At 31.3% G+C, this 27,466-nt stretch overlaps 1 protein-coding gene and 1 long non-coding RNA gene across 5 annotated transcripts in view; one reads left to right on the plus strand and one right to left on the minus strand.

Moving 5' to 3' along the window:
- Positions 1-27,466, minus strand: part of Nolo (ADAMTS-like no long nerve cord) — a 190,160-nt gene that overhangs the window by 127,343 nt on the left and 35,351 nt on the right. For 2 of the 4 annotated variants that reach the window (XM_072896852.1, XM_072896850.1), the window contains exons 1-2: positions 5,073-6,051; positions 4,620-4,659 (exon numbers count right to left, since the gene is read on the minus strand). The exons of 1 other annotated variant lie outside the window; for it this stretch is intronic. In XM_072896852.1, coding sequence (XP_072752953.1) covers positions 4,620-4,659; positions 5,073-5,098 — 66 coding nt within the window. In that variant the 5' untranslated portion in view covers positions 5,099-6,051. Of the gene's footprint in view, positions 1-4,619; positions 4,660-5,072; positions 6,054-27,466 lie in introns of those variants that run through there. One more of the 4 variants, XM_072896853.1, reaches the window with a different exon arrangement.
- Positions 6,048-27,466, plus strand: part of LOC140668155 (uncharacterized) — a 56,095-nt gene continuing 34,676 nt past the window's right edge. The window contains exons 1-2 of the long non-coding RNA XR_012047130.1: positions 6,048-6,913; positions 7,421-7,463. This is a non-coding gene — a long non-coding RNA (uncharacterized lncRNA). The remainder of the gene's footprint in view (positions 6,914-7,420; positions 7,464-27,466) is intronic.

The following is a 27,466-nucleotide window of genomic DNA, read 5'->3' on the forward strand; positions in this document are numbered from 1 at the left end:
TAGGAATTATTCCGTATGATTAATGGAGCGAGTCACGATTTTCTTGATGTACAATGTGTACCGCGGAATTTTCGGGGTGTCGCGACGACGGAAGGGCGAAACGCGAACGGCGTTTCAGGGCGAAGAGGAGCACCGAAGCTGCCGTACGGTAAGAGGCGCGCCTCGTTTCCTCATTTAAATAAGACGGCAGTTAATTGTGTTTACCTTGTACAGCGTAAGACAAAGAGAGAGAGAGAGAGAGAGAGAGAGAGAGAGAGCGAGAGCTGGACTGACAAACGATTACAAATCGTTCCGGTGACAAATCGCCGGCCATTATTACTCGCACACTTTTGCCGCGGCTGGCTAAAGCCTCATCTACTTCGCTGACGTTGTGTCGCCCACACGACGACGACGACGACGACGACGACGACGACGACGACGACGACGACGTGTCCGATCAAACGAAATGAATACGCGAACGACGTGCTTGCACCTTGTCTACGTCACTTTTGAGAGATACAGCGGAAAGCTTTCTCACTTTATGACACTGTTACACTCTTGTAAATTGTGATTAGATTAGACAAATAGAAATAATTTGACACCATAGTTTTAAAGATTTTAGAATCATCTAACAATAACTTGAATAAATTAATAAAAGATCATAATAATTTTAAAAATAAATAGTGTAATAAATCTCAATATATATATTCAAAGAAATATAAGAAAATATATCTTTATATTCAAGCGCGCAGCCTTCCATAAAGTATCTCGAGCGAGAATCGTTTACAATTTCTCAGGCGCAATTCGTCAGCGTGAAAACGCAGATAGCCTGATAGATGCGCCACGACGATATGCAAACGCGAATATTCACGTGGCGCATAGTGCGCGAACATTTTTCGTCATGTCCGTTGATGCTCGTTTCGTTACATTGACATGTACCACCCACGTAATCCATCGCTCACGATACGTTTAACGGAACAGTTGAACGCACGATACCCGTATATACGCATATATGCTCTCTGTATGCAAAATAGTAAAATCCTAGTTATATTCCACTCGCACAAATGTTGTATCTATATAATCTATGTAATCATTATTTTAATTTTCATCGTGCAATTACTTCAATTTCAGTCATTATCGCTATTATCGTTGATAGTACCGATACATATCAGAAATGATTGTATATAACATATGTGTACGTCAAACTGTCATTAATTGTATACCCGTTAAACAAATTGTTATCAATATTAATGTCGCAATATATTATTACATATCGCGTTACACAAATATATATTATGATCGAGATATCGATTAGCCTATTTTGCATTATTATAGTTTCGGATCTTTCAGTAATATTTATAATAAATGCATTTTATGACTATTTATCAATTGTATTAATTTTGTTTAAATATTCGTTTTTTATTCATAGATGGCCCAAAAATATCACGAAACCCGAGATATCGACCTCTGGTGAGGTCATGTAACCCCAGGATAGCCATCGTGGCGCCTAAAAGAGCGTCTGAATGCCAACGGAGTCTAGGGTGAAAGCTGGGTCGTTTACATCATCAAATACACGACGGTAACGGGAAACCAACGACGTTCATCCCCTTTCGTTTTTTAAAGCAATTATCATAAAGACCTATTTCCATATTTACGGTAATGTTAAATATTCAAAGAATATATCGATTTAAAAAAAAATTACTTATATTAATAATATGAAATCGCATGACTTATTTTTATATACATAAATATTAGTGTCATAAGGAGTATACATTAAGAAATGAAAATTTAACTTCTCTCATTAATTAAATTTACAGTTTTTATAATTTTAACTATCGATATTTTATTACTATTTTTTTGGCAAAAAATTAACATTATAAGAATAATTGACTTTGAATATATATATATATATATATATATATATATATATATATACACATACATATGTAAAATAAAATTTGAATGTCCGAAAAAAAACAATTGCAAAAAGTTCAATTTTTTAAAAAATAATTCAATATTATTATTTCTTTTTTATTAATATACCTATTTGCAACAAACAAAAATGTTCCGTACAATCACGTTTATATAATCACTCAATGCCATGTGTCGTGGGACTATTTTCTTTAAAAGGCGAAGTTTCTTCTAAACTTTAAGTAATCTTAAATGCACGGTCCATCTTATCTCTTGTTCTTCCGACAACGAAGTACGGCCCACGAGGACACAATCGTGATTTACGTTTTGATTTAGGTAGGTACTGGATTAAGGTAGCACATTTGAAGGAACCGTTTTGTCAGATTTATTGGACTTTCTCCCAAAAAAAGAGAGAGAAAGAACTGGAAACAAAATGAAAATGAGAAAAGGAAAAAATCCGCACACATGATAAATTTAATGAATTTTGTTTTATCCGACATATACAATTTGAACTGTGAATTGAACGATCCGAAATAACAACGTAACACGAATAACATATGCATTTGTCAATTAATAGAGAATAAAAAACAAAAACTAATAAAATCCGATTAAAAACTTTCAGAAATAACTTTGAGGGAAATAACTTATTTAACGTGACGCATTATAAAAATTGAAAATTTCAAATTATTAATAAAGCTATCGAACAATTAATAACTTCCTATAGTTATCTGTAATTAAAATCAAATATTTAAAAAACTTAATAATTTATTTTCAGTGGCAGAAATATTAATCGTTATTATAAAAAGTTATGTATAATAATTTAACTGATAACTAATGGTTACTGCTATATTATCATTATAATTGGAAAATCTATATATCAGTTCTTTCATACGTCAGATTAATTAAAATGTTTCATTTTTAATGCTTAACATACTATTTTATTTATTTTAAACATATGCTTTATTATTAGAACAACTTTTGAGATTTCTGCATGAAAATCTGAAATATAATGATAAATAATGAAATTTGCAAATAAATTGGCAAACAAAAATATAGAAAACAGTTCGAGAACTTTGTTAGGATGTACAAAGCTCGCGGGCAGCTTGAAGTTGAACTGCGTAAATCGTGAAAATTTTCAGTCTCCCTGTTTCTCCCTTTCTCCTTCCCTATTTTTCCTCTCCTCTCTTTATCCCCTCCTCCTCTTTAGCGTACTACATTTAATTTATCCGAGTTTACGGGAAACCACTCGACTGATGTCCGCTATTGTTCGTTCGACACTCTTGTTAATGGAATTTCCCTCAAAATTCGAAAACTAATACAATCGACAAATTGAGTTTCACTTAACAGTTTACTTTTGCATTCCGCATTCTTCTATGATATTTTATCAAATAATGGAAAACTTATAACATTAAACTGCGGGCGAAAACTTTAAGTAAAATAGATCAAAAGGCATTTAACGTATAATTGATGTTAGAGAATATACACATGCGAATTTACTGTAAAGCAAATTGATTAATAAATAACAAATTGTTAATTTAGGGGAAAACGTAAGTACATGTAAGCAAATGAATTATAAAACGAGAGACCTTAATGTGAATCAATTCTCATGGTTGTTGTGATATCGCGTAACATGTGTCCATAAACATCAATCTTCTGCGAATAAAATATGAAAAAAACAATTTCGCTTTAATTGCATGTGACAATAGTTTTATAGAAGTCGAGAATGAATCGTTTTAATCATCGTGAATATTTTATATGAATTTTTCGCAATCAAATCTCTCATTTTACCTTTTTATTTCTACATCATTTTCCTTCGTCTTGAATTTTAAGATGAAAAGTTCTCAGATGCTCTTTAAGCAGCTTAAAAAATATTTATGTCAAAAGAATGTGATAATATTGATATTAATACAAAATATTATACCTTCGCAAATCGTTTATTTTTATACGAAAGTTGGCGACAGAAAATTTTTAATGATGAAAATGTTTTTATCCATCTTGCTGTGCAAGCTAAGAGAGAGAAACAGCATCTACAAGGACGACGTCCGCAATGGGGTAGCAGATGTTGTGCCTGGCTTAAGAAAGCATGGCCGACACGTAAATCGAATTCGCTCGAGTCATGATAATTTATCGTTTGCTTTTCGCCTCGATTCCGACATTTCGCTGAATGCGACGGGAAAGAAACGCCCCGTCCCTCTTTTTGCCTCCCTTAACACTTGTTCTTTGACACATTTAATTAGCAATTATATATACGCGTACAGTCGCTGAAATGTATTTAGCGAAGCACAAAGCGATAATATTTCATCATTTTCTCTCTCCTTTACCATTTATTATATTCGCTTAAAACATAATGAATATGAAATCGTTCAACGTATCATCAAATATGAGCACATATAAAGCATGATTGTAGAGGAACAATTAAACTATTTTTTTTAATGTGTCACACGAATTCTTTAATATAAACTTAAAATAGATTTTTTACTTTTACTTTTATTGTAAATTGCATGTAATGATTTATAACAACGCATATACATGGTTTAAAATATTCTCTTTATTTCAGTAGTATAAAAATCTATGTTAAGAATTTCACTGCAATAATGTAAGAATAATTCTACATAGAGTATAAAATTATATCTCTCTATGTATATTATACTGTATTATACATAAGTATAAAGATATAATCTTCAAAAATGTATTACGCCAAGATTAAAATAAGAAATAATTTAACTCACCGGTACAGTGCACAACAGCGAAGTAGTACACAACGTTGATCTGTAAAATATAAATATATCCAACTTATAAAAAAAAAAAAAAAAAAAAAAAATGTGTTTAAAATAATTAATATTTCAAAAAAAATAATAAATATTAACTGTAAAAATTAATTTTTATTTGTATTTTTCTTTAAATGGATATTGATAAAAAATTATATTCTCATACAAAAAACAATTATAAATATTAAATTTCATTTCAAAATATTTTATACGTGTGTATATGTGTATTTGTATTTATATATGGTACACATAGCAATCATAATATAAACATTGTATTAAATAATTTAAATATTTCAAAATAAAAATCTAGAATATTTTATATATTATATAGTAATGTAAGACGCAGAACATATGACAGATTAGATGATAATTAATTGAACAAATAATTAAAAAATTATCAAATGTTTACTTCACCTCATGCTTCCCCATGAGACCTTCATTTTTTCTCTTGTTCGTCCTCACTATTTTTTCATGGCACTCACTCTCGGAGAATCACGATTAATTAATTACGATCGCTCAATTAGTATAATATGACGATTTGCACTACGATTGTACGACATTTCCAATATTAATTACACGCGTGTGCAACGCATACTTTGTTTTTTTTTTTTTTATTATTATTATGTAAGAACAATACGAAAGCTGTGTGCGCTCGAGATTAACTTTATATTAAACTAGTCAGAAATTACATTTCTCGTTAATAAATAATATATATAATATGCTCTCATTAATAATTATATGCTCTCATTTTGAAATTGTTATTCGTTATAATATAAATATTCGAAAATATCGTCGCTTTTTTGACTACTCACACAATAGATTTTGATCAATAAAGTACGCATTTAAACAAATCATCGATATAAAAATCGATTTTTTTACTATGCGGTTAATGATCAAAATATGTAATTAGAAATAATTGTAATACGTCATAATGCCATTTGATTTAAAACTCAATTCATTTCAAATCCTCAAAGTTCTTATAATGAAAACAGCAATTTTGATATCACACGCTACTGTGAATTAAATTAATGACTACATATAAGACGCGATTTGTACCTTCCGAAAATACGTCAATCAAGATTTAGTAAGTCGTACAAAATATATACTTCAATAAATAATTTCTATTTATTTACAAATCGCTAATCGCGCGGATTGATAATAATCTATAATTGCTCGTAAGAAATAATTTCGTTTGATATAAATCGCGAACGTGTCTCGAAAGATATTGTAATAAACGTAGTCCTTTGCATAGTTACAACCTTCTTGTTTGAGTCTCGCCACACGAATGATAGCAAGGTTACGGGTTACGGATCTATGTAAACAGCAGCGCGCTCGCTACGCATAGCCGCCGAAATACCACGCTATTACTTACGTGCCATGACCTTGTTATCATTGTACGCCGTGACTCGAGCGAGAAGGTAACGACGCGAGACGCTTCGTGTGTCGTCGCATTTATCTTTCCAAATCCGCGACAAGACTTAAGAGATTTTAAACGATTATTTCTTAACAATAATTACACATTGTTAATTCGCGCGATTAACGACCCGTGATTAAGACGATGCTTATTCATCAAATCATGTGACTTATACTAAATCTTGATTCAATATTTTCGAAAAATACACATCATCTTAATTAGCATTAACTCTAATATCGCACAATATTAGAGTGAAATTGTCAATCTTATTTTTAGTCGTTAATAAAACGTCGCAGATACAGAAAGAAATATATTATAATCGTATATCATTCTATATTTAATATTAATAACTTGATAAAAAATAGACATACAATGACGATTTATTAAAACGTCTTGCTGTGATTTAATCGATCAAAATCTATATCGTACGAGTAATTAGCAAAACAACACAGCATATTTTTGGACATTACACTCTACGAATATTTAATTTTAATTTGCATGCTTAAATATGTTCCTTATATGATATATGGTTTACAAATAAGAGAGTATAATATTTATTAACAACGTAATAAGTATGTAACGGCGAATTGCGTACGAATTTTCGAGCGCCGTACGAATTACGAGTTTTTGCCTTGTCTTTTTATCGTGATATAATAAAGTGCGCGTTACGTGTGATTAACATCACGAATGTCGTACAAAATATCACGGGAATTAGTGCGTGAACGATCGTAATTACTCATGATTTTCCGCGAGTGAGTGTCATGAAGCAACAGCGAAGGACGAACAAGAGAGGAAGAGCAGGCCCGGGAGGGCATCGGGCATCGACGGAGCAACTGATAAGGTGAGTATTTGATAATTTCCTTATTATTTGTTCTCTTAATTACTCGTTTGTCTTTGTGGTAGTGTGATCTGCACTTCACATCAATGTATAATATAAATATTCTAAATTTTTTGAAATATCATAAATTGCACACAGACTATTTCATAAAATGTTCATATGATTGGTATGTATGAATATATATAAGTATAAAATATTTCAAAATAAAATTTAAAATTTGATATGTATGAATATATATATATATATATAAGTATAAAATATTTCAAAATAAAATTTAAAATTTATTCATTTAAATTGTTTTTTTTTTTTTTTTTATATGAAAATGAAATTCTTGTTTATCATATTTTATAAAAATTTTTTATTTTATTTTTACGTAATTTGTTTAAATAAAATATCCGTGTTTAAAAAAGAGATAAAAAATCAATTTCAAACAATAATATATTAGTTATTTTAAATTAGTTATTTTTATATATGTTTTTTATACAAGTTGGACATATTTATTTTTTACAGATCAACTTTATGCACTATAACTCCGTTGTTGCGCATCACACCGGTGAGTTAACTTCATGAGAAACTATTGTTCATTGTATTATTTATTTTCAATATTAAATACTTTGATAAAATTACAAAAATTTTTTTTTACATAAATTAAGCTTGATACTCCCAGTTTCTGTATTTAAAATGTAACTCACGGTAGGTGTCTGCGGCATTAGAAAACAAACTATTTTTAATTACACTTACTGTAGCTGCAATAAAATAAATCCGCTAGGAAAATATGAAATCGAAATTTACTCGTAGCATGAATAGTGCTAGTTAGCAGTGCAGCATGACTGGTACTTTGGTGTTATATTTGCGTGAAAATTACGGACGCATTGTAAAACGACTGATGCATTGTTTGCATCGTCAATTGAGCAGAATTATAAATGTTTGCTTTTTCATTGATCAAGCGCAAGGGCGCAAGTTTCCGTCATACGTGACTTTACCAGCTAATAAACGAGCTTTAAATGTCGATTGCGATAAAACACGATAGTCAGGTAGAACAGTCAAGAGGAGTCGTTGCAGCTATATATATATTCGTGAAAAGTTGGTTAATTAACACCCGCCACTCTTGTATCGCCAGACATGCAATGCAGTTTTATGTTCTCTCTCTCTCTCTCTCTCCCTCTTTCTCTTTTATTTCTCTGGAATAAATTATTTGAATACAACACTTCCGGTGGAACGCCACATGTAAGGGTTTCCAAACATATTATTATATAAATACACATTTATTTACGGAAAATAGAAATTTGTTGCTCTTGCACGCTGTTAACAGTATGAAATCGCAATTTATAACAGCCGTTATCCACATCTATCTAGATAACGATAGCAATCATAATTTCTCTCATTTTTAATTGTATCGAGCTTCGCCCTCTATCAGAATTGATACAAAAATTTCGATTCTCTTATTACATAATAATACAGTCGCGCAAAAAATGTTCATCCGGACACATCATATGCGAATATTTTAGTATGACGTTTGTCATATATCCATCATCGGTGAAATTTGTTCACATTACGCGAATAATTTTCACAATAGATTCTATAGCCATTACCTAATTGATAGATTGCAAGGAGCGAGTATAACATGATGTTATGCATTTTCTCTCAGTGGGTTCTATAACTGTTGATCCGGTACCATCGATAATGACACGCAATGCGTCGAGAGGAGCAAATTCCAATACGTTGCCATTACATTGAAGCGCATACTAACTCGCTTTAATGCAATGCACCATGGTTTGGAAATGCACCGTGGACGCGAGTAATAATCTTGATAACGCCTACAAAATCACGATGATACAGATCAATGATTCCACTATATATCTTCTAATAGGTTCAAAAGTATCTTGATAAGAGAAACATGATCGCTCCGGCTATTTACATTACGCAGAATCATTACTCATGTAACACATTATATCTGTGTGGCATATGGATTATATTCTCTTATTCAATGAACAGCGTAATTCGATAAATTCAACTGTGTAATTCAATAAATTCAACTTTATACAGTTCATATAAAACAGTTATCGTAAACAGTATCGTATCAAACGTGTTGATTTTCCAAGAAAAATACATTACATATATTTTTGCATTCCGAAATTTCTTAACTTTTTGTATGTATCTAAATTTTAACGATTGATACGAGAGATTTTATAAAAAATAATTAATCTAAAAAATTGTTTATTCATGTATAATTATAACTATATACTATTTCACATGTAGTATTTTGTGATGAAAAATGTGTAATATTATATTTTGAGGAGAGGTCTAATAAAAAATCGGATTTCTATGGTTTAGTCATAAAAATTTCGAATATATATTCGTTATCGAAAACATATTCGAACAATATTCGTATATCCTTTCATAAAACCGAAAACACTAATCTTAATAATTAATTTTACCTTAATCTCGTGTAATATTACATTACCTTTGGCACAAGTTACTAAAAGTCAGACAAATCTAATCTCTATAATTTTCTGGCAATTACATTGATTGCGTGATTATTTTCATAATTTTTTTAGCAAAATTAATAGCCAGGATGCGTGTCTTGAACTGCAAATAAATTCATGCATTCGAAATCTGCAATGCATTTCTTAGCATTTTTTAGTTTTTAATTGTATGCTTGTTTATATAATTTTCTTTTGTTCTCGATTTTAAAATTATATAACATCTAGGATCATGATAACATATAATATTAAACATATCTTGAAAAGTACTGCATTGGTTTCGATGACGTATCATAATACACGTCAACTAATGATAGAAGGAAGGAAAAACTAAAATAACAACAGTTAAGTCTAGCTTCTGCTAGTGCGCAAATTCTACAATTCCATTTGAAATTCCCAAGAATAGTGGATCCATACTTTCATTATCCAATTAGTGGTCAGTGAATCGCCAAACTGTGCAAGCCTATTAAGCATCCTGTATGAATGCAACATAATTACGAATATGGCTTCGTTACTACCGTTTACATAGCAGCGATCGATATCAGTGCAGTGGTTTTCGAAATACTCACTGTATTTATAAATAAGGTAAATAATTATTGTACGTATTTGTTTAGGAATTCATTAAAGAGATAATTATTTATTATTCTTATTGTGTTCGTCAACAAATCAAACAATAAATATAAAGAGAACGAAACAATTGAATTAATATTCTACATAATTTCTGGATATAATATTAATTCTTATTGGATGAATATATCAAGAAAAAGTAAATATATTATAAAATAAAAAAAGAGCAAATTATAAAAAACAAGGAATATACAATAAAAATTTTAAATAAAAGGTTTTATATCTATATCATGATTTAATATGATTGATTTAAAATTGATTGTTACAAACTTATACTTTTATTTATATAAAAGTGAATAAATATATAAACTTTTAGTTTTATGCAATCAGATTCTTACTATTACCACTTTTTTATACACAAGCTTAAAAGTTTGATTAAATGACTACATAAAGAATATTCATTACGAAAGTATGAACATAATCAATAATCAATTTTTTCATGGATATAAAAACTTATTAAATGTGTATTTTAACATCGAGTCCATTTAATCTAAAAAGAGTACTTCCACTTTAACGATTGAAGAGTCTCATAAAAATGATCGGCCATGTATGATTTAAATCGACATTAAGTATCTCTTTCGCGAATAATGTCCGTAATAAAATTACTTACAAGGGAGTCTCTCGAATCCGGAAATTCTGATTTTGATGAAATTTTGCGCACATGTAAGAGGGTAAATAGATGAAATTTAGAAATTTTCAATTGGAGCGGAAAAACGCTTCTGAGGAGTGAAATTACAACTCTGATATAGAGGTTTCTTGCTTTTTTTGATATACATATCTCAAAATTAATGGAGATATCAAAATGTTTTGCATAAAAATTTTATATATAATAAAATATGATAAAAACACTTGTATTTAACTACATTAATAAAATTGACAAAAAAAAAAACCATTTTCCAATTTTAATTATTTTCAAAAATTCCTTTTTTTCAAAACCAGTTAGTAAACCAAACAGGTTTAATATTAAATAATTCTACCATTTTTCATTAATATTTAATTATTTAAATATCAGCAATTTTTTAAAAATTTATGTAATAATTAATAGCTATAATTCGAAAAAATTGGACAACCTGCGATACTTTATAATTGTAAGATGCAAAAAATTACTCTAAAATTATATTCATAAAATTATCATCAGAAAACATGTAAAACTCGCCATTTATTTGAAACGTTTTACAATACTTTTTCAATTAAAATAAAACGACAAGAACCGCTGATGTTATTGCGAAGTTGGGGAAACGGCGATGCCACGTGTTACCAGAGACCTGCGCAAGTGCCAAAGAAAAATGAGACGAAAGAGAGATAGGAACAATAATCACGGAAAATAGCAGCCGTTCATGTTCGCGTGGCCGACCATACTGGCACGAAGTTTCGAAGATTTCAACTGAGATTGTCATAAAGTAGTAGAAAGAAGAATTTGGAACGACAAAATGAGAATATAGAATGAGAGCTAAAACGGGGAGCTCACCAAAGTTGGTTACAGAAGAAAATATATCCGAAAAGTGTGGTAGGCTTTAAATCGATTATATACGATCTTGTGACATTCACAGTTCTACATTTTATATAATACTTTTTTCTCTCTCCCTCTCTCTACAGCAATATTAATTTTACAACAATACCCATGGCAATGTTTATTAAATAACGCAACATGTTATCAAATACATCATCAAATGCAATGATAATTTATTATCAATAACAATATTTATCCTTAATACCGCAACGCAACTGTTCAAATGTATAATAATATATTTAATTCATTGAAATAACGTTTGCTATGTTGCTGTAAGATCAGCGCTGCTCTCAAAAACATGTGATCGAAGAATAAATGAATAGAAAATAAAAGTAATATTGCATAATTTAACGAGAGATCAATATGCTTGTCCCGTGCAAAATTTAATGTGGAAGTTCTCATCTGCATTTGCAACCTACAGCTAGTTTTATATAATTATGATATATTTTAAAACTATATAAAATAAGTATATGTGAAAGTCAATAATTATTAAATTCATGCTCTTACTTGAATAGTCTAATATACATTTGAAATAATAATATTTTTTTCTATAAATAATTTCCTAAAACACATTCTGGTTTTGTATTAGATAATTATTTACAGCTCTTCAATAATTTTAACTTAATAATGAAAGTTATAAGCGCGAACAGCAAATAATTTAATAAAGCTTCGTTTAGTCGCCTAAAATGCTCGTGTTAAACACATTTCTCGTTGCCCTTGCTAAAGCAATGTTTTTTACATTTTTGTATGAAATTTATAAGATTGTTTCAACGATCAGAAATAAGAAAAACATGAAACGGATCGCAGAGGAAAAGCACGCAGGAGTTAGTAATGGATGAGAGAGATATCGGAAAAAATCGACTTAAAACTTTGCGCGGTTGTCGAAAGATACCGACTTTTAATAAAGACTTTACGGCGAACAAATCCCAAAGAATAATATCGCGAAAGTAACTAGAAGAGAAGAAGATCGGCCAACGGCACATTCGCTATCGTAGAGTTACTTTGATTTTTTTCCACTTCGAAATTATCGATCATATCGTTGATGTCGAGAAAGTCGCCGCGAGGTACAATTATGTTATCGTAGATTACTGGACTATGGGATTATTCCGCCGTGTTTAACGAGTGTTTCGGAAAGTTATTTTTCGTTAAAAATAATCGCGTCAAGACCGCGACCCCTGTTTGTGGTTCGAGTGGCTCTTTAGAAAGAGTCGCGGTGGGATCATAAAGTCGTGTTCAAGTTGTTCCGCGTCGAATGAAACGGACACTTACGCGTTAAGAGCATGGAACTATACGCGTGGTTCTCACACAACGAGGGCGGGAATCGTTACATCAGGTTAAATAAAATCTGATTGTAAACTCCGTATATTTAGATATAAGCGTGGAAAAATGTTAAACAATTTAAACTTTATACAAAAAGAGCATGTGTTACTATAACGGGACTGGGCATTAACGAATCGATAAATAAAAAACATATTAAAGTAAAATCATTAAAATAATAAAAAAATATTTGTATGTGAAAATTTCAGAGCAATTGAAAAGGAAACATTAATTAAATGATCTTAATATATAACTAGTTGCAGTTATATGAAATTTTGCTAATTGCGTCTGTAAATTATCGAACACGTTGAGCAAATACAGACAGGATAGTTTGATATTCGATGTTGAGAACTGAGAAATAAGTTTACCATCAAGTATGTCAGTTTGCTGCGATACATTGAAAGATTGCTTGCCATTACTCGAATGCAAACGAACGCATAAATTTAAGTTTGGCTAAAAGTTGAATTTTAAAAATAAATGCAAAAGAAAAACGCGGACACGCTATACGACATTGGCGCGGATTTCAGAGAAAAGCGGCGAAATCAATACGAGGAACAGGATGTGGCCGATTCTCTCGGAGATCTGCAGTGCAAATAAAATATTCGTGCCAAGAAAGAGAGAGGGAGAGAGAAAGAGAAAAAGACGAAAACAGAAACGGTCTAAAAGGTGTACGTAGAAGGCGAAGGGAACTTGGATGCATCCGCGCACATGGCGTGCCAAATGATGGCGCTTAGTATTCCGCGGGACTGTCTGACTTTGCGAGTAGCGGCAACCATCGTACTGTAACGGAAGTGCCAAGTGCCTACGAGAAGACGAAGTGGTGTCGCGAAGTGAGCGAGGAGAGACCAGATGACTCGGGAATAGTTAAAGAAGCCGAGTGAGATCCGTGGAGAATAAGTCAATTAACCTTACGATCTGCATAACTTTATACATTTATATAAAATGCATGCGGTATCATTCAAACAAAGTGTTGACGTCATAACCGCGCGCACGCGCGCACTGCATTATTGCCACCATAAATACATATTCCAAAATGCCCGATAATGCTTATTGTAATTTCTGCGATGATATTCATTAAATTATCCTGTTAATTTATTAATTTACTCTGTGTCACATTCTAAAGTTAACAGAATTATCGCACAAAATTATAACGGTTTACAATATTAATATTTATATACAATATGATAAGAAAATTGTCAGTAGAATTTCGCATTAACTCAAAATTTCATTATTAACTCTAGTTTAAACAGGTATTGTACAATAATTCATTCTTCATTAATTCATTATTAATTTTATGTTTAATTTGAGATTTTTGTTACTCCAAGATAAACAAATTGATAAAAAGAAGTTTATAACACGTGGCTCGTTTTGGAATCTGCTATTGTCTATAAAGTGCAAACCTCATTGAAGATGCAAAACGCAATCTTACTTCTCAACATGCCACTACTGAGTAATATACTTGCAACTTCGAAACAGATAGCGAGAAACTCAACAAGCATCACGCTACGTTCTAACTGTAAAGTTACGTCACTGCCGACCTATTTAATAGCAGGCAGTTGGTGACATAACTCTGATTAATTTTAATTTAATAAAACTTATGTGTATATCTCTCAAATACTTTTTGTTTGCATGTTAAATAGTCTATCTTTCTCTTTTTTTTTATTTAATTGCTTATGGTTTAAAATAATTTAACTCCACATAAGTTCAGCTAAATAAGATTCAGTTATAGCAAAATAGATTAATTTAGTTTTGAAACAATCATTATGGATAGCGATAAAAATTAATAAATTAATTAAATTAAAGTACATAAAAATATATAAAACCATTAATTTCTGCAAATAAAGTTATCAGAAATATTTAATTGTTATCAGTAATTACTTTTTTAAAGAAAAAAAAAACAAACAAAGCGAAAATAACAGATCTCGTTAGGAATGAAATAATGACGCGAAATTGAAATAAGTTTTACTAAAGATAAGAGTTCTGTAGAGGGGCAAATAAAGAGGCATGACCGAGAATCCGGCAAGAAAGGGGAGCAAAATGGGATTAGGAACAGACCTGAGTAAAGTTTCAGGCATGAGTAAAGACGCGCGCGTCCCTCAGGAGATATCCAGTCTTGCCTGAACTACGACGGTTGATTCGCGAGTTTGCAAGAGCAACTTTTAGGACGTATCTCTTCGTGCTTTTGGTGCCGCATCGCCGGCGCCGATTGCTTGCAAATTGCATTTCTTTATTGATGCATTTTTTCCAAAGCGATCGTGGCGTTGTGTCGATCAACGTTTAGTCTTTGACGTGTTCGAGTGACTTTTGCACGAGAGAGAAGAGATCGCTTTCCCCGATAACATTTTTTTTATAACTTCAAAGAAATATCTTTCTTTGATGTACAACGAGAGTGAATAGGAAAGAAATATCTGCGAAAATTTATTTACGTGACTTTGTTTCCGAAACGCTTCGCACACAAACGTCACATAAAAAATTAATCCATTAACATAATAAACCGGGGTTTAAGCAAATTTTATATTGTGTTTAAAAATGCATAATTCTTGTTTTAGAAAGAGTAGCAAAAATAAATCCGAGGAATGGGAGAAGAAGGTACTATCATAGCTACCAGTCTGAAACTTGTCAAAAAGTTATGAATAACATTGGATAAGAATGAAACAGTCGATAAAAATCTGTCAAAGCGAAGGAGTCGATGTATATATATATTTTTTTTCTATTTTCTTCCTTTTTATCCGGAAATCTAATTTCCGGTTCTTATATCATATTTAGTAGCATTTGTCGGAGAAAATATTGTATTACGCGATAAAAATAATACAATACAAGATTTACGGCATTTTTAATCCGCCCAAGCCATTAATCGAGTTACTGTACTTTTTCGACAAACTTCAAAATTCGATTTCCATTTTCTCTTTCTGAACTTTGTGAACAACGGTGAATTTAATAATTATAATTTCCATTTCTCTCGCCCTCCCTCTCTTTCGCGAAACAGCGTATTCTTCGGCAAGTTGTAATTAAACGGTGATTGTCCGCGAACTGCCGCCATTGCAGTGACAATCTGCGGGTGGAAACGTTTTGAATGCAATTAACGTCGTGCTTTAACGAAGTTTCGCTACCAGTCGGAAGACCAATTTGGCGATGAAAAAAGTCCACGTTGCCAAGTAATAGATCAATACACGAGCTACTTTCTAAAAATAAATTCTACGTACCTAAATAAAAAATATTTCTAAAAAATTTGCTCAGATAAACACTTTTTAGTCTAATTTTAAATTTATCTAAAAAAAAGTGTTTAGAAAAATACTTCTCATAAATTTTAAATTCATTCAAAGTATAAAAATTATATCTAAAATCAATTATGTATAAAAAGAAAGAGACTAATTTAAAAAAAATAAACATAATCAATATAATTAAGTAATTAATTAAGTAAATATAATTAATACAACTGAGCAAACGAAATATGAGTAATATCTATACATAATAATTATTTGTAACATAATTCAACAAGCTTGTCAATATTGATCTTCATTGTTAATTCGCCTCATTAAAATGTCAACAGCTATGGAACAATGACAATAATAATTATTACGTTATTAAAAAATGATGAAGGACATATGAATATGAAAGTTTCAAGACGTATATGTAAAGTTTCAAGTATGACACTAGGTAAACGCATATTTATTCTAGATGCGTTCACCAATGCAAACCATAGCTAATCGTCGTTCGGCTCTTAGGGGATTCGCGGATGCCTTAGAATTCTTTCAGGATGAGGGCGAAGACGAAGCCCGTAGAAGAAGCCGAGGTGGAACTTGACGTAGTTCACTACACCGAAGTTAGCTGTCGGTAAGAAAGTTGGAGTTTACCGGAGTAAACCGGAGCCCTCTGGCTTTCTCGTTTCTCTATATAGCTGTTTGGCGATCGTCCTCTCTCGCTAATGCGGGTGGCGCAAGAACGGAAAACGAGAACACGCCGCTAAAAAAGGAAGTTAGCGTGACCAACGAACTATTAAAAGAGTTAGTCTCGGTTACACAGAATTTGTGTCGTGGAAGCCGCGGCTCTTCCCTGTCCCCTCTCTCTCTCTTCTGATCGTTCTCTCCGTTTTTCGTCTTCGTTTTCCTTACTTTCTTCCGTACCCCATTGTCCTTTTATTCCACGACTTATTGAAAGGCTTCTTTCGGTCGATTAAGAAAACTATCCTCGCACTGGTATCGTGGATCTTCCTGAGTTCCGACTTTCGCATGGAAGTTCCTCGTCGGAAGTTTTCGAATGCGAAAGTCCAAGCTATATTTGACTATTTTCCAGTTTTCGTGAACAAAAGAATTTATTTTAAACAACAAACAATTTTCAGGCAGCTCACAAAACTCACAATGAGAAGATGAAGAAAATTCTAGAAAAAGTTTTGTCAAATTTTCCGATTTTAACGCACCACTAGTCATAAAGATCAAACTTGTGGCTGAAGCACAGAAAAACTTCCACTTCTGATTGTTCCGAAATGAAAATAATGGAAAGCTATAGAATAAAAGCAAAAGTCAACGTATAAATTAGCCGAACATAATAATAACAACTTTTCCTCGAGAGAGATTATTTCTTCATAAGATGAAGATAATATTTCGCTATAGATAGTAAGATATCAGATTTTTCTCGGATGGGACACCCTATCGCCTACACACGTCCCAGGATAGGTCAGGTCGATGAAGAAAGAACGAATCGAGATTCCGGACGAAGCTGGAACCCGCGCGCAGACCACAAACTGCGAAGCGCCGTCCCGTCGAGGCTCGTGAAACACTTCTACGACGAGCGGTTAGAGATGCCAGTGGGGTGAGCCATTCGTGGTCGTTCGAGCGTTAAGATCGTCCGCTCAATTACGACCTGAAGAGAGAGAAGACGAAAGGAAAACGAGAACGGGAAAAAGAAAGAAGGAAGGAAGAGGAGAGTCATCTTCTCGCGCGCACGCAAGCCCCAGAGGGCAAGGACACGGATATCTCTCTTCGTCGTCCTGCGGTTTTGCCAGAGTTCCGCGCGTGTCCCGCTTTGCCTTCGTACTTCCTTCCGCTTTCTCGCCTGCCGCACAGCAGTAACTAAGTAGAAAACTGCCTGAAGGATAATAGCTGCGAGATCCACCACACAGCTTTTCGCTTAGAGGCAGCAGGGATTCGCGCAGAAAAGAAGGACGAAAACACATCGAAAAAGAGGAACGAAATTCTACCCGCGACTAATTAAATCGTGTGCGAAAGAATTAATAGAATAAAAATATCTTTTCTTAATTGCTCTTGGATTATTTCAAGACAAGCAATTATTAAACAATGCTTTTGTCTATTGTATAACTTTCCTCTATCTTATACTTGTCATAGCTTTAACAACAATTATATCAATCTCGAGAAGCTGTAAGCTGTGATCTCAATCCACGGATGATCAATCAATGACATAATTTATCAATCATTGTCTTTTTTTCAAATTTTCTATGCACTGATTATTTAATAAAAAAATTCGCCTCATAGTAGCTAAATAAAAAAAAAAAAAAAAAAACATATATGTCCCTAGCTTGACTCAAGCAATTGTAGTCGGGCGAATAGACAAATTAATTTGCTAACGATGTGTTTGTTCACACTTCGAGTACTCTACGATTCTCTTCAATTTGCTTAATTCAATTAAGATTAAACCCATAATCATATTATTGTAACCTCGGTAATTAAGACACATTATATAAGTTACGCTGAAATAATCCTAATATATTTGCGCGAATTCAAATAATTAAAGTAATTAGTAATTAATCTACACAAAATAATATTTCATGTGTAATTATGTGTAATCGTTTTACATATTATATTAAGTAACAGCTTCTGATTGGTATCAACGTAATGTGTGTTCGTAGTAATTTAATTAAGAAATAAATAAAAGTACTTATCACACAAAGAATGTAAAAAAGAAAATAATGACAATACCGCGATGCCTTTATAGAAGGCTGTAAAGCCTTGTATAAAGTCTCATTTTAATATAACAGATTCATATAGTTATAATGCTATTATATTAGAAAGATATACAGGGGGGCAAAACTCCTCTCTCTAGCCAATACATAGGAAAAACTTTTGCCAACTCAGAATTTCACTTGGAACAGTTATAACTCAAGGAAAGTTAAGCCAAAAGCCGCGGAATCCACAATGTAGAACGTTGCAATGTAGAACATGTCAGACAGACATGTAAGCGTAAATTTACCTCCATGTAAGAAAAACAAGAAGTTCTCGTTGTAATTTGCGCTAGCAAATTCTCGATTCTAGGATCCGGATTTCTTATCGGTATCCAGATGCGTAGCCAGGATTTCCGAAAAGGGATGGTGAGATGTAAAATGAGAATAACTCATAATCCTTTCTTTATCTTCTTAATGAAAACCTGAAGAGATTTTAAAGACAAGCAAAGTGGAATAATAAAATAAAATGAGCGTGTAAAAAACTATATGAATAACAGATATGCGCAAATATTATTTAAATATTCAGCAATATAATTATTTTTATCTTTTCAAAAACATTTAATAATATTGCGTCTCACAATTTAAAGATGATAACATCGTTTCAATGACCGTTCCCGTTACGTCAATTTTCATAAATCAGCGAGAAATTTAGCAAAACTGGTGTATAACTGAACTCAAGTCTTTTGAAGAGGAAGAAGTTGGCCTTCGAGCGATGTATTCTCATTTCAAAAATACCATCTACTTTCCTAAAATGTCTGTCGCGGAGATAGAAAAATATGAAACGATAGCTCAAGGAAAAAAATATTGTGTACCCAACGATACAGCGACGCGGCATATGTTGAATCTAAATATATTTTGGTCGCACAAAAATCTGCGGTAAATGCTGAGAGAATACTTTAGAAAATTTAACATGCCCTTGGGGTAGTGAGAAGAACGTACAAACGTAGAGCATCAAGTCAAATAGGCTCGCCACAAAAGCAAGAGATACGCAGAAAGAAAAAAAATATTTGAGTACTTGAAGTCTTATTCATGTTAAGCTAACATTATGGAATAATATTGAAATATTTTTCAGAGAAAAAGAAAAGAGAGAGAAGGAAAGAGAGAGATTCAATTTTTATGAAAATAATCAAAGACTATTAAGGTAGTTATCTCATAATTAATAGAATTAACATTATCATATAAAAAAAGTGATTATTATAAAATGCAGTATTGCTGGATTTGTTGAATAAAAGACGTAACGAAACGAGGTGCTTAGACAAAATTAAAAAATTTGTTAAAACATCGAATAATTAATCAATGAACATTTTTTTTATTTAAAAAACAATAATTTTATCGTATATAAAATAATGTGTTAAAAATAGCATATATATATATACATATCTTGTAAAGATGTCTTTAAAAAGTATCTTTTAAAAAACTTTTTGAAATATTAATAAAGGTAAATCAGTTTAACAGCAGCTATAAACAAACATAGCATAAGTATAATAATACCTGTTCTACAGCATGAAATGCGTTTCAATGTTTAACGTTCTATTCATAAATATAAGTAGATAAAAATTCTACGAAGGTTAAATTGCCAGTTGTCGTAGTTTTATTTTAGCACCGAGCTTGACGAGTATACATGTTTACGCTGTAGCCGTGGAAAGAAACGAGGATAAACGGACGGTGCTTCCGCAAAGGGTTGCACCTAGATGCAAAGACGGCAACCGGTCCGGGTCCTTGGAAACAGCCGGCGCATCAAGAGGAAAATATAAATAATGGTCAGATCGGAAAGTCATCCGGAAGAAAGTAGGTCGAGGTGAATAGATACTGAGAAAAACGAAAATAGCCCTCTTTTTATGTCCGCACCTATCTTTTACCTTCTTACAATAGTTTCTATTACATTATAAATATCCCTTCGGAAGGCTAACAACGTACCAAGGTAAGACCCTACGTCATATGGTAGTAGAGGTCATCTGTTCTGTGCAATATTCATTTTTGCAACGACTCGTCTGCAATTCTATCAAAGCGTAATCGTTGAAATCATTAGATAAAAATTATTTATATATAAAAAAATAAGTAAATAACTTCGAAAAATTAAAGAAAAAATAATTAACTGACTTAAAGACACGAATTACCCATATGTAAAATTTTTCAAAAAGGTTTGATTAAATTACTAGAATATGCAGTATTGTCAAACTTGTCGAATAAAAATATTATAACAACAATAAAAAGTATATATATAAAATATACATACATATAAAAATATATAATATAATAATTAGAAATTTTTTAAACATTTAAATAAATAAATTTTATAAAATAATGATAAATATATACATTTATCGATAACCGATGAAGATCTGTTTTCTTTGTCAACTACAAATTATCCCAATGTTTCTCTGTGACATTAGTCTGTCATTAAAGCGCGTATTCGTTACAAGAATCTTTAGAGAGAGCTTAGCAACTGCTATTAGTAAAAATCCGAATAGAACAGGTATTCGTCGGTATGCATTCGTGTAAATTGCGTACTACTTAAATCTTCTGATGAACACGCAGCGCATCAGTTCTAAACTTACGTCAGAATGCGTTAGAATTGCAAGCTTAATTATGATATGTACAGTTGTAAATGCAAACCATGTGCGTACCAGCTCAATCAACGCTGTGGACGCAATCGATTTTATTTAGCTTTAGGTGGTGTTAACGCGTAAACATAAACGCAATGGAGGTATATAAATCTCACAGTTGTTTGGCAACGCACGTTCAATATATCCGCCATTTATCAGTGATAAAGAGTAAACTTGTTATGTTTATTGCAGATGAAAATATATCAAGTTTTAATCCACAAAAATGTATAAATAAACATATATTTATTACTTTTATCTACTACTGTCAATTGTCTTCAAAATATGACTGGGGTAGTGTACATAAAAGAAATGTATAGTGTTTGAATATCAAAGTTACCACTGTATACAGACATACCGCAATCAATTTCTGACACAAAATAAAAAAATTGTAAAAAATTAGTGTTTTATTATTATACATTATCGAATATTTGAAAAAATAAATTGTTAGCAATAAACTATTTATTGATTGAAAAATAATATATAAATATATTGTTTACAAACATCGACGAGTATCTTTAGTAACCTTGATTAACAAAAATCAAACTTATAAAAATTTTTTTAGAATATTGTTAAGTAATTTGCATTATTAATAATTTGCATAAATAATGATCGTGCGTATCACCATTATTATTTTTAATTTAATTTGTATAAATAATTATCGTGCGTATTAACATTCAAATAATATTCTCTCTTAATTTGAATACGCCGCAAGACGATTTCAGTATATTTGTGTACTCACACACATTTATATAACTTGATATTAAATTATTAGCGTATACCTTGATATTAAATTATTAGCGTATTACAAGTCACTTTGTTGTGGTATTCTATTGAATTTTACTATTAATACAGTATCATAATTGATCAGAATTATTATGTTAAATTATAAATTACATTACTATTATATCGAGGTACATTGCTGCAGTTCAATCATATGTCTATTTCATTATTCAAAATCCTATCGTGATATTCTAAACTGCATCCAATGTAACTACATCTTATAATTACAATATTGATTGCAAATATTTTTATTTATGCAGAGATTTTTTATATAAAAGATTTATGTGACTATTTTTCTTTAACTTAATATCATTTTATAATAATATTACTAATATTGTATACTGTTTTTTAAAACTAATTCTATCTATGTTTTTATTTGAAAATTAGTAATTTAAATCATATAATTATTAACATGTAATAATAGTGTTAAAATTTAAACAAATGTACCCGTGTCTATATAAAATATAATATTATATAATTACAAAATATTTATAAACGCAATTCTATTCGCACTTAAGCTTTTAAAATAATAATGGTACGTTTGCAAAGCGTACAAATTATTGAACATGTAAATTGATTATCTCATTTCAATGTTAATGTCTTCACTTCAATTCGCTGTCATAATCAAAGCCATCTTACGTGCATTTCCCGTGACTCTTGATCCCCTTTGCGGGCTGAACGGTGTTTAATTAGTGCATTAGACATTCTATTCGCATATGTGTATAAATACGAAAGAGCATGTTGTCGATTAATTCGGCCAATAAGAATAGAAAATATATATATATAAGCATAGATGATCGAAAGGAAGGTGCACGAGAAGAGATAAATACAGATAGTGCACGCTTAATGATATCGATTGCCCTATATACGGCCTTGATTTTAGCGCGGTGTAATCCGCCGTCGTGGACTTAAATCTCGGCGAACTTTATCGCGAGCACTTGTTAAAATAAGCAACTCCAGAGTCGAGAACACTCCTTTCTTTCACTTTGTACCCGCGTTCTCTTTACACGAACTGCTATGTCAGAACACCTAGTCTGATGAACTTACGACGGACACTCCGTCCGCACTTATATTCTATATAAGCTATGCCTGTGAGCTCTTGGTCTTAATTAAATATCATCAAGATAGAATACGTTCGGATATATTCCTTCCGCGATAACATGTATAAAAATATTATATTATAAAACGAATAGCATCTCTTTTAATGTCGTTTTCAAAAATATTTTGAATGTTAATAATAGTGTTATTAATTTTTAATTAATCGCCTGTGTCAGAGAGTTACAGTTTATAAACGTGACACGCGCAAATATATATGTGTCATAAATTTCATGAAAAATAGTAAATTCGATATAAGTGCTTATTATAAATTGGAAATAATGTAGATAATACATAATCATTGAAACTAAATCTGAATTAAACAAGATATTAAAGATACCATGACGCATAACTTTATGCAAATAAAATTTCAATTTTAAACTGAATCTACCCAAAAATATTTGCATTGCTAAATACACGTTTCGGGATTTAAATGATACTCTATTATTAATGCTTATTATTCTTGTCTGTATAATTGCATTAATATTCGACGGTTCCTAAAAATATGGTAAAGTGGTTTAGTCTATTTCAAGGACAAAAAGTTATTGACAAGCCTCTGCAATTATCACAACATTAAATATAGTGTTGCATATATGGATAACGTAAAACGAATAAGTTTTTGTATTTTGAATTGTTTTATTCAAACTTGTAATAATTTTCTCATATCGTGAATAATTGATTTTATCTACCATGATATTCGTATCTAATCGAACCTTCAATACAATAAATATTTTTTGTCTTTTTGTTCACTTTTATATTACAATGTATTAAATGTAAATAACAACAGCAATAAATGTGCACAAGATAAATAATCTCAAAAATATGTGATTAAATTGATATAAAATTAAAAGGATTAAATAAAAACAGTTTATATTTTTATATTGTGCATTTTTATAATTATATATAAACAAATTTTTAATAGATTCCTTATATGTGTGATATTAAATAGATAATGTTTATCTTTATAATTTTAAATTAAACCTTACATAATCAACGAGTAATAAACAAGAATGAAATGAAGACTCGAAATAACTCAGGTTATTTGTCGACGTATGTCTGCCCACAAATTTCCGATAATGTAGATTCGTTCATGGAGATAAGCACGAACTTGCACTACTGCAATTCGATCGTTATAGGTACTTCTCAATTTATTCACTTTTGATATTTCTTGACATTTACGAAATTATCGTACGTGCTATCGTTTCCCAATAATATTTCAAGCAAAAGAATTTGAATCAAATATGCATCTTCAAATAACAATTTAATAGCGTAAAAGAAATCTTGCTATGAAATAAGAATGACATGGCCATTTATAAATTTAACTGTCTGAACTTTCACGAATGATTTAATGGGTTTGATCTTTTCAAGAACTACTATGCAATCCATTTCGCCATCTTTTATAACTTCTGTTTTATGATATTTTCAAATGTCATAAGTTGCACGTATGTATGCATATAAATTTAACGAGATGCAATTTATCTGTCTCTCTCTCTCTCTCTCTCTCTCTCAAACTTTTTTATATTTTACATTTCTATAAACAATTAAATACAACATTAGTGTAAATAACGTTGTCCGTTTTGAAGATTAAAAAACAAATTTATAAAAAAAAATTTATAAAACTGTAATAAAATCCAACTATTTTATTTTATTCATTTTATGTAATTTTATAAAATAAAAATTTTATATCTTTCTCAAAATAAGTCAGATATTTTAATAAAATAAGCTTACTATTTTCTTCTTTTTTTGGTCATGTAATTTTTCACTGATATATCAAAAATATCAGATCATCTTATCAAATATCTTTTTCGTGCAATTTTAATTATTATATTTTATACATATAATTACTTTTTACTTAAGCAAAAAAAAGCAATTAATCATATACAACGGTGCGTGCATTAAAATCTAAAATTGACATATAAAAATAGAGATCAAGAAATATTTTTAAAATAGGTCGGAATAAAAATTTAATCTCGCGTATGGGCGTCACATCCGCTTGACATATCAAACTATTTGAATCGTACACATATGTAAAATAAGAATTCAACTGAAAATATCACTGGTACGATATAGATATTCAGTCATTTTTATTCATCCATAAAGTAAAAATAAACCTATAATGATACTATCGCTAAATTTTATTCAAATAAAAATAGTTATTATTTTATAATAAATAAGCAAAAATTTATTTTCAAATTTAATTATATATACGTATATAATACGTATATCGTGTATCTCTAATAAATGATTGATAGAATGTATATTTTTATTTTATAAGTCATTTTCATTTATTGCTTATTAAGCAGAAAAAATATAAAAAGTTAGTTCTATGGTTTCGTAAAATGATATTGAAGCAACAGCTATGAAAATTGTATTTATCATGAAAAGACTACTCGAATTTTGACGTTATTTCTACAATATACAAATATTATTTATATTCTTTCTCTTTTTAATAAAAAACAAATGATGAGAGAAGCGGAACAAACTGTCTGAGTTGATTTAGTATTAAAAATAGTGAACTAAATATATAATATTCGCGTTGCATAAACATATACATATGCGAAAATTTTATGTAATATAATTTTATGTAATATAATATTTTAGTAATAAATGTTCTCTCTTGTTCAATTAATTGCGAAACTCAGCCATTACACATGAGATTTAACACATATAATGTGAGATTTCACAATCGAAGCGTATATAGAAAAAGCATATCCATGATTCTAACAAAGACAAATCCAATTTGCGATGGAGCCTGTAGTTAACGAGTACCGAAACTGCGGCAAATTAAGGACCGATCTACGATGCAACGGCGAAGGAGCTTTACTAACGTCGAGAGACGAGTAAAAACCGGAATAGCGTCGAGAAATTAAACGCAAATCAAATGGTCGTTGAGACAGTCGGTGGTCTCACGGGTTGGGTTGTCTCTCCGCAACATAGTGTTATCGGCAAAGTTCCCAACGGCCACCGGAAGCGAGAGCTCGACTGCAGAGTTTCCGGAATTACAACGTATCAGACATTCAAAGTGGTATTAGTGCACGGCCGTAAATCTGCAATGGCGGCTTAACCGAGCCGAAAAAAAAAGCCAGAACCGGAGAATTGTTGATGTGTACGAAGCCGGACTTGGTGACGCGACAACGCGCACGCAAATGATAAAAGACGTTTAATAACACGTTGAATTTTCGCTCACTCGTATTCCGACACAGTGGTAGAAAAATTTAAATAGAATAGTAATTAAAATTATTCAACCGTACATGGAAAGAATATGAGGTAACTTTATATTAAAGTTTATCTGGTACATCGGCGCATACTTTGGAAATTCCAATCGCGATATCTGAAGGATATTAAAATCGATCACGGACGGTAAGTTTTCTCAGGAACGACCCGATTTTCCACGATATCTATTTAACTTTAATAATTACTTTACGTATATATTTTACAGCGAAGTTAATAAATATATAACAACGGTAAGGTGAATATAATTGGATGATGAATGGGATTGAAGTTAAGAGCTCATGTTTCAAAAGAAGTAAATTGATGATGCAAGTAAAAGTAACTATTTCATAGCAACTAAGATGCAGCAACTTAAAATGAAAGTTATATGTGCGAGTAAGTTTTTAACTTTTAATCCGCGCGATTTATTCGCACAATTGATCGTACGTATATAATTTATGCGATAGTCAACCATAATTTATCTAACAATAAAAGTCGTCCTTAATAATTAACCGCGAAGCAGTTTTCGATGTTGTAATACCAGAGATAATTGACCTAACTGTTTTTCGTCGTAAGAAATAATTTGCTTAAAGTTAGCGCGGTCCCTTCGGTACATATCGTAATTAAATTGTAAGTAACGCCGGCGAGAGGAAGAAAACACGCGGAATAAATTTAAAGTCACGGAAAAGTCCCGAGATGTCTTTAGGAGCCATTAAAATTCAGCGGCAATCCAACGACGGGAAGGAAAGAAAGCTGAAATTCCGGGCGCACTGATTCAACTTCTACCATCACGCGTACGACGAGAAGCGTCTCAGTAATTTTGAATCTGTATGCAGCCGAAGAGAAATCCACGGGCCAATAACGCTCGCGCATTATTATGCAGATTACACCGTAACCCATATTAGTTCGTTATCATACCTACATCTTGAACAGTTCCACTCGACAGCGATGCTCTGCTACAGATTATCCAGA

Source organism: Anoplolepis gracilipes, chromosome 7 (assembly GCF_047496725.1).
Source record: "Anoplolepis gracilipes chromosome 7, ASM4749672v1, whole genome shotgun sequence".
NCBI lineage: Eukaryota > Metazoa > Arthropoda > Insecta > Hymenoptera > Formicidae > Anoplolepis > Anoplolepis gracilipes.